A 13,190-nucleotide genomic window follows, 5' to 3' on the forward strand; every position below is an offset into this window, starting at 1 on the left:
GGTATGTGTAAATTTCCACTGGATCCACTCTATCAATGAGTCTGAAAAGTATTGGTTGTGATCTCAAATAGAAGCTGTACAGAGGAAGAAACGGTCAGGCAAAAGTCGTTCCAGAATTCAAATTTCCATATTACCATGCCATATAGTTTAGACATGCACACATAGCTCCTAAAGTATTCTATCTAATTAAACAAGAAAGACAACTCAACAATATATTCATGGTAAAAATACATACAAAAATACACCAGATACACCATTTATTATAGTCATCTTTAGAATAATTATATTAACTGTACAAATATTCAAAGACTTAGGCATCTCATATACTATACATCCTCATACAAGAGTGCGTATAAACAACTACTTGCAGATTCATATCCAAGTCCTAATCTTGCTCAAACATTTCAAAAGCAAGACTGATAATACAGGTCTTTGGATCAAGAGTCATGCAATAAAATAAGTTGATCAATTTGTAATATATATATTTTGATAAACGCACTTATCTTGTATGAAACATATAAGTATATGAAATGAGTGTATTGTGAATCAAATGATTAGGTATGGCAATTACATATTTCGCCAGATAAGTATCTGTACTGAAATATATACAGATTAAATGCCACCATCCACCCAAATAAAAGGTACTCGGAAAACTTAACAATGCATAGTGTAACAAAATAATATCTTTGATTTCATCCAGCTCTTTTATTACTTGCGAGCTCTGTCTTTTGCTGCTTGTGCTGCTCGCTTATTAGCCAAGTATATTGACCAGAAAAAGCCAATTAGGTTCACCACCAGAACACGAAGCTGTGAAAATAGAGGCAATTTGTTTGTAATTCAAATCAATCATTTATCTCAGTCTATTACCATTGGTGGAACAAATTTTATGTTGATAAATTGGAAGAGAGTCAAGTATTTCAGATTTGCGAGTAGGACAGGCTGGTATAATTTTTCTAACTGAGCGTATGATGCTTCATGAGATTTCCCCTAAAAAAATATTATAAAATCATACTTTGATATTGCGTTATGAACACCAGGAATCTACTGGATATCACTTGTGTGCATTCCTCACCTCAAATCGAGCAAGCATGTACAAAGACAAGACTTGGTATAATGGTGTATACACTAGTCGTTCTATAAGCAAAATTCCAAGTGGGTGCTTGGTAATCTTGTGGACATGTTGGTAGAAGTAATGAGGTACCGAACCACCAAAAATAATTCTGAAGAATTAAAACAACCTGCTTATTATAATTCAAATCTCACGGTAGAAACGATATACGATACAATTCATTATCAAGACAAACAATGTCTGTAAAAATTGACTGATCATACGACAAAAGATTTTCTTGAGTTGAAGCATATCAATAATCATTTGTTAGTGTTGAATGAAAATTTTATACTTACCCAAATAACGCAAAAGCAACAAGACTGTCTTGATTCAGGTACTTTACTCCTCTCAATTTTTGCGATACAAAATTGCCTAGAGTTGCAATGCAGCAGCTAAAATCAAATCATTATCAATCAAAAATACGTGATCAACAGGTTGATCCTTTTATTCATTCATGAAACTAGTAGTTGCGAACACTTGTTACCTTGTTAAAGCTTTCGTCTTGAGCGGATTCGTATATAAATTCTGGAAGTATGCGCCAACCAGTTCGTAAATAATGTGTGTTGGTTTGGATAACGCCATCGTGAGAAGTCCGTTTATTTAATAAGCAAATAATAAATAATCGTCATCAACGAAATAGATGAGACAATGTTTTGTTCGACTAGCCACAGTAATAAATTTCCTTGAAAGAGCTACTTTTTGCTAATGACGGGGTCGCAAACTATTAAAGTCTGAATACTTCACGCGGAGAAATTCGAAAGGCCAATTTAACTGCAAATAATTAATCTTGAATGATAAAACACGCTACGGAATAGCATAAATTAGCGTTTTCATGATTATTAATTACATGAATTGTAAAAGTAGACTTTAAAATGTTCCGAAAAAGAGGTTCATTTCTTCTCGATTTGCATAAGTTAATTCGATTGGTAGAACTGTTATTTTTAAATTTTTGACCACTTTGTGACAGACGTCGTGCAGACGTGAACGCCCCATATCAAAGTTCATCATACCTTTGCATTATACTTATAGCTGTTATCTCGATAATAAAGACAATAGCCTCTTATCACCCAGTTCAATTATTTGGGGCTATAAAGTTGCTACGGATTGTAAATGTTATATGCTGGACTCAGAACGATATCAAGAAATTTTACTACCAAAAAGAAATCGGCAAAAATGGTTGTCCGGCATCACGTTGAAGGTTATGAAAATTTTTTAAAATTTGTAGAAGCTTTCCCGAAAGATAATATTGTCCACGTATTATACAGTGGTAGCAAACTACCTAACGGAACCAGTTGGTGCCCTGACTGCGTCGAAGGTAAATTGATTAAAACACATTAACATATCAGACGTAACCTCTGAGTGATAATCGTTCATGGAATCTGAATTGCAGCGGAGCCGTTCATTCAAAAGGGCCTTGAAGCTGCTCCAGAAAATTCTCACTTCATTTATGTTGAAGTCGGAGATAGACCTTTGTGAGTTTATAACCGTTGTTCTTGACCCTAAGATCATTTGATTCTTTCCCCAAGGAAAATGGAAGACGATGACAATAAGCAATCATTGCTGCATACTAATCTTTGACAAAATTAACTTCTTACAGTTGGAAAGACCTAAAATGCCCTTTTCGAACAGACAGTAGAACAAAACTGCAACTATTACCAACCCTGGCCCGATGGGGAACTCAGAAGCGACTGGAAGGTGATCAATGTCTAGATGTAGAACTCGTAGAGATGTTGGTCACAGACGACGATGAATAAACTATCCAGTAATGTATGTTTAACAACAAGCTACCAACGTTCAATTATCGTCACAATTTATCCTTTAAAAAAGTTATTGATACAGTTATTCAATGTTAACTATCAATGAATTTGGCCTTGTGGCCAATACCTAGGAAGCTAGTCATCTAGAATGGTATCAACTTTAATTTGTAACGATATTTGTTCATTATCTATATTTCTATAGCTTTGAATCAAAGACAAAAGAGAATATTGGGGTAACTATAGATACATTCATTTATTGATATATTTATACGTTTACACAAATAACAAATATTTCCTACTGTAAAAAACTTGAACTCAATCACAGATCACCAAATAAAAGAACAGAAAAAAACAACAGCAAAATTAATTACAGAAGTTATAAAATGATATATGAAAATATAAAAGATGGGTAATTATTTACAACATGGATATTTTGTTCTTGAAGTCACGGGTGAATAAACCACACATTCTCCAGGGTCTCTGTGACATCAACCGAGTGCTAGTAGATCCTGAAAGGCTATAATTTAACTAGCTTATTATTTGTTTATTTCAGTTATTACTCAAAGCCAATGCTTCTGTGACTGTTGGTAATGGAGGCGTAACTTGCACGGAATAGTGAATCTTCTTGTTTCTCATTATACTGTAAGTGTTGTCAAATATGACAGAATCTGAAACGTCAAATGGATAATGTAGTGACCATACCCCACTTGATATAGAAAGAATTCCTAGTTACGTGTAAAAAGTAGAGCAGAATTAACTTGCTCGATCATGAAACTGAATCTATTCAGCATTAAACTTACAAGTAGCTGGTGCTTTGCAAGTGATGACACCAATTTCGTCCATTTGATGAGCAGGAACTCTGTGAAGAGGTATAATTTCAGACTGTGCTCCATCATCATTTTTCATTATGATTCCGAATTTGATATCATGACCCTCAGATCTGAATTCCCATCTGGAATGAATGATAGTTCATTAATAATGGTGCTTGAGCACAAACTCACTTTGACAAAGGGGCTAACTCCTTGTAAATAGCCCATGCAAAAATATGCGTTACCGCAGAAAACTGCCTTCTTCTGCTGCCAAAAAATCTAGTGTGAGTTTGTCGCCTTTTTTAATAGTTGCTGTCTCCAAGTCATCGTTAATTTTCTCTTTATCTGCTTTACTCGTGTACATATGCTTGGGCACTTTACCACCTTGGCAAATCTGTTGATATTCAAAGCAGTTCCTCAGGCATTGATAAAAAACATATATCCGCGTTCGTGAGCGTCTAATACATCATTCATGGTTCCTATTATACAGGTCATGTTTTTTTATTCCAATGAAATTTACCTTGGTAAGTAGTTTTGGGTTGCCGTCTGGGTCAGTCAGGGAACCACCAAAGTGTTTGGGTATTTGATCAACTGGGATAGTTCGCAATAATGCAGCTTTCCACTTGTCAGGATCTGCTTTGTATATTTGAATTTTGGACAATGTGTACTCGTTCAGGAAGTTCTTCACAATGGAGAATGCAAGAGCAAAAACCTTTGGTGCTGTAAAATTGGTATGTTAACATAAACAAATATAATCGTATAGCTCAGTGATTGATTGATTGCGATCAGCCAGAGCAAATATTTACCATTTATAATGTAACACATCTTCAAAATCTCTGGGTAGTTTGCTTCGTACATCTGAATCAATCCGATTACAACTTCTCCAGCTAGAAATTTTATACGTCAAGTATTGAATGATGCTTCTTGTTCCTTTAGAAACTTTGAAGTGCCTGTTAAATGAAGACAAACCTGGTCTCCACGCGTATTGTCTCAAATTGAAGTCTTCCATGTCAAAAATGACAGTGAGCTGATTTGCGACTGGTCCGTGCTTTTTACTCTGCTCTGCACATATCTTTAGGTATGACTCCAACTGCTGTATCGTAGCTTTCATCATGTCATTTTTTGATATCACATGAAGGAGTCCAAACATGTCCAGTCCAGCAAACGGTGCTATGACAACTATGAATCAGATATTAAATTTATTTGCGTTCAGTTTCCGTATGCGGGCTATTGATACAGTTATTGGTACTGGTGTGAATAGATTGAAATTTTTATGAGCATATGCTAAAGAATGTTTACCTGGGGCGCCATCCTTGTCGAAACCGCTAGTACCCCGAGGTAAATAATCTTTGAAGATTGCCGGTGCCTCCCAGTCGTGTATTCTATCAACTTGCCATATTTTTCTCCACTCAAGTGACTGTAATTCGATTGAAATTATGACAATGCTAGTCCGTCAGCGCTTGATAACGCAATAGGAGGTAATCAGCGACAAATTAGTATTGTTTTATATGTTCATATAGCGTTGTTTTTTTCCATTCAGAGCTCGACTTTGCTATTTTGACCACTTACGTAATTCGGGGTAAAGAAAAAAAAGGTCCGGATTTTGTTTATTAAGTATTACTACATCGAAATCATGTCTTATATTCTATTTTTTGCGTCCAGGATCGCCGCTCAATACTATTAAGCATATGACGTTCTACATATCATGATATGTTATTAAACTATAATTTATACAGGTTCAAACCGGTGATTGCCTAATCGCGAACGAACTTGAAACTTTTCAATTTTGAGCCGCCGGGATCAAGGTGAATGAGGTGAAATCGACCAACGAATCTTGGAGAAGAAACCGTAAAAATTATGATCCAAAGTTACTCAATCGCGATCGACATCTTCGATATTTTTACCACATCATTTTACTTGGCCTTGATACAGTGTTATTCACACATTTCATAAAACATCTGAGACTGAACTCACATCTCTTAGCATTTTTTCAGCTGCAATCGGGTCCCATTTTCGCGCTGAAAAAGCAAAAAATAAATTAATATTCATTGAGTACAAGACTGAAATAATGTGGTACGATGCATGAATACGGTGACCGCCTGCGGCAAAACTTTTTATGATTACGGTTATAAAATCTGCAGAGATTATAACAACTTTGGACCGCGTATTTACATTTTCTCTAGTCGCAAGCTAGTTCATATTCACCACTGGGAAATCCAAGCCGCAAACTCGAGTTAACATCATTTAATTAATTGTTCAAGACCGCGGCTATTATTTATTCTACGATGATCTATACAAAATTTACATATCTAATTATTATTCCAATGCCACAAAATTGGCTCTAAATTAACCAACCGCAAATATGTATTATAACTGGGGATACTTCAATTGTAAAAACTGTATACGAAATGGATTTGTTAATCAAATCACATCGCCCCGAAGTTACTGGAATCCAGTTGTTATTAATACCTCTTAGCCACCTCAGCAGAAATTGATCGTCGTGGTGCGGTTCCAAAACATCCTTCACGCTACGTCTGAACTGTAAAAAAATAAATAAAAATAAATTGAAAGTAATGAAAAATCTGGGAATTAATCGAATCATCTTCAGTTTTATTCAAAATCTGCAATGAGAATGCGGTGAACAAGATAAATAACATAATAATCACTAGATACATGACCTCGAAATTATTCTTGAAAACCTGTTTTAGATCATCCAGAACGAGATTGAAAATTTGTATAAGTTGTGAAATACTTAAAACTTTTTCATTTTACGGAAGAGTCGTTCAAACATTTCTCCAAGAAAAGACAGCATTAACCATTGTATGTGGTATCCAACTTGAAGCAACCGAAAGATTTCAATGATTCTCATTAAGATTCAAGAAGACTCAATTTTCCGCAGTCTTCTCTTGATGTAAAAGTTTCTAACAATTTTCTGAGACCCACAATATGTAAAACGTAAGGGTTGAGCAATTTATCGCTACGAAATCTACTCGGTGGAACTTTGCCACATCTAATTATGTACGAGTAGCTGGAGTTTTAACAGTATATTATGATGTGTCTACATTCGTATACTCGAGAGGAGATTGAAGAAAAAAAAATCCCATCTGACTGACGGTACAGATTCAGAGAATAAAAAAGAAAAAAAAATTATTCGAACGTAAGGTGAGCGTTCATATACGTATGCACGTAGTGTATGTTTATAAAAAGTGTGAGGTGCCTCAAGATTTGTTGTTAATAGTCACATGTTGATACTATACTGCAATTGCCTACGCTAAACATAACGTCTTTTCGAAGGCCATTTCTTGGGACATTCTCTACGACACTGGTTACATATATTATTTCATTTTGCATGAAGACGGAGAATGGTTACAACTTAAGAACTCGTCGCCGCGGCTAAATTTGAGAAAATTTTTATGACTTCATTTATTGCTATTTATTGCATAGAAATAAAAATAAAAAACTCTTCTTTAAAACTCAAATTTTTCCGTTTCGATCCAACCGAAAGTTCAGACGTTGGGATCGTTCAAATAATTAAAGAAATAATGAATATTAAAAATGTATTTTTACGTGCGTCATGGAATTGATCAGATAGACAAGTCGCCCAGATGTTCGAGGGGAATAGCCAACTTTAGTTTGTCTTTTGAAATGACGCGCCTATTTACTCAGGAGAAATTTGGGATGATTGACCGTTTAAAAACTCGACATTTGAGTGTACATGTAATCGAACAAAATTCCTGCCATAAAACGTGTGAATAACGAGAAGCAAGTGCCTTTCTCTATGTTCATGAATCCATTCACCTCGTCAACCTCATCATTCATTACCTCCTGCTCGATTTCTTGGGATGAAGTAATTTTTTATGAGCTCTATGGAAGTAATTAATGTGAAAAAAAAAACAAGAAATTAGTTTTTTTCCCTTTTTCAACGAAGCCTGACAATACAACATCGAATGAGGCGTAGATTTCGAAACAAGAAAAATCTATTACACGTCACGTTAAGAGTGAATCGAAGTTTTTTCTATACTTTTAGATCGCTTGTTACATTACTACGCAATCACCGACTCGAGTCGTAAAAAATTTTCATTCGCTGATGTAAAACCTTTGCTCACGGTTAGATACGTCCGATAATTCTTCGAAAGCGAGGCAAAACATTTAACAAAAAAAATAAAAATCAGGAAGAAATATAAGTTTACCAAGAGACTAGAGGTGTTAACTACGACCACGATTTTGCATCAGCGAAAACATCCTTGATAATAAAAGTTTCTTTTTGGAATATTGAATTGAGTAACCGATGCATGGGTGTAGTAAAACAGAATTAACACTTGAAGAAAACTGAACGTCTAAAGAAAAAATTGTATATTTCTAATTTGTGGTTTACTATAATTTTGACTTGAGAAAAAAATTAAATTAATAAATTAATAAAGTAGTGGGAAGTTTGTAAACACGTAAACAAGCCTATGGCGGTGAAATGTAAAGAGGGCGGGGAAAGTTGCGAATTCCAACGATATATCTATAGGCAGGTACGGTAAAACGGTACAAGCTATATCATCATCTAGTATCAGGTCAGATCGATTCGAGATTTGAATTAAATTAAGAGGTTCGCCTTGAACCAACGAGCAATTAAAAGTGGATAAAACTAATTCACCGCTTACGTAACGTAATAAATTGCAGCTTCATAATATCTCCTTTTTTTCTCATCTCTGCAATTAGTTTTATATTTTAAGAAAATTATTTCCGGCAATTTTTTCGTTTCCTTTTCGCCCTAACTTATGTGCCCGACTTTTTTTTTTACAACAAGTCGGCGGAACTTACGTCGTTGTTATACAAACGTATCTATATAGGTGTTACAATATCGCCCACGAAATGATTATGGAAAGTTGTTAACGACAAAATAAAAATGAAAAAAGAAAAGTAGAAAAAAAAAAAAATGGGAAGTCGCATTTAGTTATGTTTGCGCGTTGCGCTATGTGCAACGTGTGAAAGAAAGGTGAAAGTCTGCACTCCAAACCATAAACTTATTGCTAATTTCATCCTATATTATGTGCGCCGGACTGCAGTAATGTATTTCATTTTTGTATAGAAAATTTGTAAAGAGAAGAAAAAACCCGTCGGCTCTACTCGTTCACCGAAACTATAAAGATTGAACTTTATCGCACAAGAACGTTGTTACCTCTTGTTTTCGCCTACCTTTCTCAGTGCTTCGTCAACGAAACATCCCATGATGAAATATGAAAAAAAATTGAAAAAAAATTATCGAGCGAGATATATTCCGAACGAAATGAAGAGCAGAAGATCCGGGAGTGAACTGAAAACCAGTGCTTACTTTATATACCAGTATCTTACCCCAAAATTTTAACCTTGTCCCGAGGGGATGTGATTTTGAACAATTATTCTGATCAATTTATAAGTTCAATCGAGAGGAAACAGGGCGACGGCGCCAACATCTTTTCCATAAATTATAATTCATTACGAGCTTTGATATTGCACTAACAGTGGCACGTGTGGATAATTATATGGTAGGCCCAAGCTTACGACATGTATGCAGAAATATGTAGAGATTAAAACTAACGACAGCTGATCTACGGATAATTCCGTTTGCCGGTATTCCAGAACAGGCTTCTTCGTACCAGTATTTTTATTTGTACCTTAATTTTTTTCACATTTTTTGTTATGTTTGATTTTATGTTTCGACGTCTGCATTTTCCTTAATAGTAGCATAGGTATTTTTTTATATACTGCTTCGAGAAATTTTTTTTTTCTTTCTTGAATTTGTTATAAGCGACGTAGATATTATACTCTCCCAATTGAACGAATTGTGTTGAATGAGAATTTTCGGAAATAAAAAGATTCTTTGATATTTTCGAAAACCAGTATCGCCATTTTATTTTTCCTCGAAAGTAGGATGCAGTGCCAATAACTTTTCTTGTCTCTGTCATCACCTTTATGTATATGTATACTTGATTATATCTTAATGTCTAACTTAATTAAAAAATTAACTTTCAATTTTAGTTTTACCCAACTGAAAAGTTGATTAAATCGAACGATACTCATACACATATGTGAACGAAGATTTCAACTTTCAAAATATACAGAAACATCTTATACTGCAATTACACAGCATGCTAATTTATTTCGTGTTCGTGCTCATTGCCTAATTGTGCTTACCTATCCCAATAAAAATTATCAAATAATTGCTGCTACACGATCTGTACAATTGGCGCATAAATAGTTTACGTAACGTAACGATGACTGTAGAGAAGTTCTGATTGTCGGCGTTATGAATTCCATAGCGAATGTAGTTTGTGCGCTTATAAATCTGTACCTATATCTGTGTCTCGTTTATCCGAATGCTTGATCTCTAAATTCTTGATCGGATTATTGTATAATGATTACTTATCCCGACTTGTGCTCAGCCAACGATATGTAATTACTCTTGAACAGAAAGTTGAGTGAAAGTGAGGCTGATTGTGTCTACTATTTGTGCCCAGTTGCACCGTACTGACTTTACATGATACATAGGTATACATGCACATTAATCTTGTTATTAAAGCGACCTATTAGCAGCAAGAAGATTCGCTGGAAACGGAAACCGCAATAGCTTTCAGGAAATAAATTATAATTTGAATGAAGAATCTGTCGTCAGCCGGTTGAACTGCGCCTTCCAAATATTAAATCGTTAGTGTTCCCCTTGATTTTTGAGAACGACGTATCCGTTCAACCGCTCCTTGACGGGAGTGCAATGATCTCTGCAATCAATTATCTGGACACGTCGAAATAATTATATATTTGAACCAGAGAATCGCAAGTTCTATAAATAAAAAGTACATCAATTATAACGGTGATTGTTCTACATACATAGGTATACATGAATTTATTTGCAAAGATTCTCGTTACTTGGATGCCGCAAAAAAAAAAAAGAACCATCAAACACGCGAACGTCATTAAGGTACAAAATAAGACCGTTCTTATTTGTGTATCTATGTAATTATAAAACTAATTAAATTCTGATATATAATGTAACTTACAACTTGTTAGTTAATGTAGAGACTGCGTTTTTATTTTCGCATCATCAAAAAAGATTTGCAGTGTACACGTCACGTCTACGGTACAGTTATACATGCATATATAGGTATACATACTTTTTTGAATACGATTAATCGATCGATCGGCGCAAATAAGAGGCGAGATATTAATGAGACGAAAAAATGCAGCTGCTCGCCCGAGATAAAAGTTTCGCAATTTCATGTAAGATTATAAAACATATGCGTGCGATTATCATTTCAGAAGCAGACTATACGCTAATCTTAATCTATCCCTATACTACATACACTAATTAGTTGCGAAATATAATTAATAAAATGAAGAAAGAAAAAAGATAGATCTTCGAAATACGACTTTCCCGAGTTTCCCCTATCTGGTATGTCTACCTTTATTCGCGCTCTGCGTACTATACCATTCCCATAGAAATTATGGTCCATATAAGGCATGTATTTTATACCGCTGGTGTTTACGACACTATAAGTTTTCAGACGCAGGAATTAATGTGCTCTGCTCGAAAACTCTTAAATGTTTTTCATATTCAAATTACGTAAAACCTGAACTGTGTCATGATCGTTGACATAGATTTGAATGCGCCGCGTATATGATTTTCAAAAAAGCTGGTGTGAATATTATCGCAATGCTATATGTACGCACGTAAAATATCTAACCAGTGATCGCACATGAAATTCATACACGTTAGCCACGTGGTTTTGTTTTTCATTTTTTTCCTATCCTAACTCATTTCAACCAGTGGTCCATTTTCACGAAAAGGGTACCGAATATTTCCAGAATTTTATTTTCAACGACAATATTTGCTCCCGATTTTTCGTGCCTGGGATATGAATAATTATTGTTCATGGTCAGTCGCTGTCATAACGTCCGTGTAATCATGCACAATCCTAGTCGTTTGTTCACACTCTGAATATATGTCGACAACAGTTTGGTAATATGCTTTACTTTACTCGCAACTTCTTGCCCGCAAGATCATTGAAATATGATTTCGTACACCAGACTTGTTATTTCACTGATCGATTTGATGATCCGAATCAACCTTCGATGCCTCAGAATATTTAATTTCTGTTTTTTATTAACGTTCGCTTTTTCGATTTTATCGGCGTTAATTTAATACCGGTTTTAATCTTGAACACGCATGGACACCGGTAAATAAAAACAAACTATCTTTATATGTCACACCGAGCCACGGATAATAATAATCTATGTATACGAATAATAACGTTTCAAAAAAAAGAAAGAATGTCTGAAATTTGTGTTAGCCAATCTGTTTTTTTTTTTTTTTTTTACTTACAGAGACAGAATGGTCGTGCTTGCGCGATTTTTCGTTGCGTGTATGTTGTACTTTCTGTTACCAATATTGTGATTCAAGTGACACAATAACGACGGTAATAACCTTGCTATTTGCTAATCCATTGCATAAGTATATAATGAATACGTGTACCTATATAGTACATTAAAGCGTATCAGTTGGCCGCAATATCTCGAAGGTTGAAATAATTCTTATTGTTAGTAATTGATGACAAAGAAACTGCACATCGACATGCAATATCAGAAGACGTTGGACACGAAGGCTTGATCCTTACTCGGATTCATTTCATTTTAATTATTGATTATTAAGCGGTGGAATTTCCGTAGGACCCCGATGAGGTATGCGCCATCGGTTTATGATCGGAATGACATCTAATAATTGGAGTATAATAACGTAATTGCGTATCAACTTGAAAATAAACACCAATGTTTACATAAGTTGAAAACCGGAATTTCTCGATTAAAATATAGCGGAAGAATTAATCGTGATCCTTATAAGTATACTTGAAACTAGAAACTAAACGGTTCTTCTTTTGCGTAAGGAAATCAAAGGATCTAAACTGTCCGGGTGAAAGGAAAATACCGACGTGTCACGTCTGATTTTCTGTACCAATATCAAAATAAATATCGGGAAAATGATCGTTATTTTTCAAAATGGATAAAAATCGATGTTCGATGGTAAAAAACTTACCCTCATAAGAGCGAAGACTTGATCATCAGGTAATCCGAGCGTTGGCGTCATTTTCACAGAGTAATTATTTTCCTCCTTATTATTGAAAACAGCTTTTAATGTAAAAAAATTTTAACGGCTCAATCAATGCGCAGGTAACTAGACATAATGGTCATCAACGATGGAATTAATGCAATGATATTATTCGATGAAGAACCAATAACAAGCTATATATTCGGTATCTGTACGTCAGGATTGCCCGCGTATTTACATACAATATGCGGAGATACGTGGTACGAAATCTATACAGCGTATGTCGCGTTGCTATCTGGAGAGTATCGGTAAGTATCGTTTGGTGTTCGGTCTCAGATAGACTAGTTTTCTTCAACTATATATAATTTTATAGCGGCGAGGAGCGCGCCGGCCAGCAGCTGCAACAGGACGCGTTGCCGTTCCGTTTGAAATCATAAATCCCACTGCGGTAT

At 35.1% G+C, this 13,190-nt stretch overlaps 3 protein-coding genes and 1 long non-coding RNA gene across 5 annotated transcripts; 2 read left to right on the forward strand and 2 right to left on the reverse strand.

Annotated features, from left to right (window-relative positions):
- Positions 1 to 240: 240 nt before the first annotated feature.
- Positions 241 to 1,970, reverse strand: LOC105683407 (PXMP2/4 family protein 3). The gene is made up of 5 exons (XM_020850929.2): positions 1,593 to 1,970; positions 1,405 to 1,500; positions 1,073 to 1,220; positions 868 to 987; positions 241 to 807 (listed from the first exon to the last, which is right to left on the reverse strand). Exons 1-5 carry the CDS (start codon positions 1,688 to 1,690, stop codon positions 709 to 711), a joined length of 561 nt encoding a protein of 186 aa, XP_020706588.1. The 5' UTR covers positions 1,691 to 1,970; the 3' UTR covers positions 241 to 708.
- A 248-nt stretch (positions 1,971 to 2,218) lies between these two features.
- LOC105683409 (thioredoxin domain-containing protein 17-like) lies at positions 2,219 to 3,342 on the forward strand. Its single transcript, XM_012395968.3, has 3 exons — positions 2,219 to 2,423; positions 2,499 to 2,580; positions 2,706 to 3,342. Exons 1-3 carry the CDS (start codon positions 2,219 to 2,221, stop codon positions 2,860 to 2,862), a joined length of 444 nt encoding a protein of 147 aa, XP_012251391.1. The 3' UTR covers positions 2,863 to 3,342.
- On the reverse strand, positions 3,094 to 13,189 carry LOC105683406 (SEC14-like protein 2). 2 transcript variants are annotated; one of them, XM_012395966.3, is made up of 10 exons: positions 12,727 to 13,189; positions 6,144 to 6,213; positions 5,649 to 5,692; positions 4,974 to 5,091; positions 4,644 to 4,853; positions 4,481 to 4,561; positions 4,195 to 4,394; positions 3,920 to 4,068; positions 3,666 to 3,817; positions 3,094 to 3,533 (listed from the first exon to the last, which is right to left on the reverse strand). In XM_012395966.3, the coding sequence occupies exons 1-10, from the start codon at positions 12,775 to 12,777 to the stop codon at positions 3,415 to 3,417; spliced, it is 1,194 nt and encodes a 397-aa protein (XP_012251389.1). In that variant the 5' UTR covers positions 12,778 to 13,189; the 3' UTR covers positions 3,094 to 3,414. The 2 variants fall into 2 exon arrangements, with proteins under 2 accessions (XP_012251389.1, XP_048508641.1); XM_048652684.1 differs by lacking the exon at positions 12,727 to 13,189 and adding an exon at positions 8,859 to 8,906.
- LOC125500299 lies at positions 4,264 to 8,660 on the forward strand. Its single transcript, XR_007277617.1, has 3 exons — positions 4,264 to 4,405; positions 4,611 to 4,752; positions 5,411 to 8,660. It is a non-coding gene; the product is annotated as an uncharacterized LOC125500299 (long non-coding RNA).
- Position 13,190: the final 1 nt, after the last annotated feature.

This window comes from Athalia rosae, chromosome 3, assembly GCF_917208135.1.
Source record: "Athalia rosae chromosome 3, iyAthRosa1.1, whole genome shotgun sequence".
NCBI lineage: Eukaryota > Metazoa > Arthropoda > Insecta > Hymenoptera > Athaliidae > Athalia > Athalia rosae.

Bases quoted from the DNA above. Each gene is read 5' to 3' on its own strand.
- LOC105683407 (XM_020850929.2), bottom strand. From the start codon at position 1,690: ATGGCGTTATCCAAACCAACACACATTATTTACGAACTGGTTGGCGCA. The intron at 1,501-1,592 runs GTAACAAGTGTT...ATTTGATTTTAG, and splicing joins AAGACGAAAGCTTTAACAAG to CTGCTGCATTGCAACTCTAG. The intron at 1,221-1,404 runs GTAAGTATAAAA...TTAATTCTTCAG, and splicing joins GTTGCTTTTGCGTTATTTGG to AATTATTTTTGGTGGTTCGG.
- LOC105683409 (XM_012395968.3), top strand. From the start codon at position 2,219: ATGTTATATGCTGGACTCAGAACGATATCAAGAAATTTTACTACCAAA. The intron at 2,424-2,498 runs GTAAATTGATTA...TCTGAATTGCAG, and splicing joins GTGCCCTGACTGCGTCGAAG to CGGAGCCGTTCATTCAAAAG. The intron at 2,581-2,705 runs GTGAGTTTATAA...AACTTCTTACAG, and splicing joins GAAGTCGGAGATAGACCTTT to TTGGAAAGACCTAAAATGCC.
- LOC105683406 (XM_012395966.3), bottom strand. From the start codon at position 12,777: ATGACGCCAACGCTCGGATTACCTGATGATCAAGTCTTCGCTCTTATG. The intron at 4,854-4,973 runs GTAAACATTCTT...TCTGATTCATAG, and splicing joins CGACAAGGATGGCGCCCCAG to TTGTCATAGCACCGTTTGCT. The intron at 4,562-4,643 runs GTTTGTCTTCAT...TAAAATTTCTAG, and splicing joins ACAATACGCGTGGAGACCAG to CTGGAGAAGTTGTAATCGGA.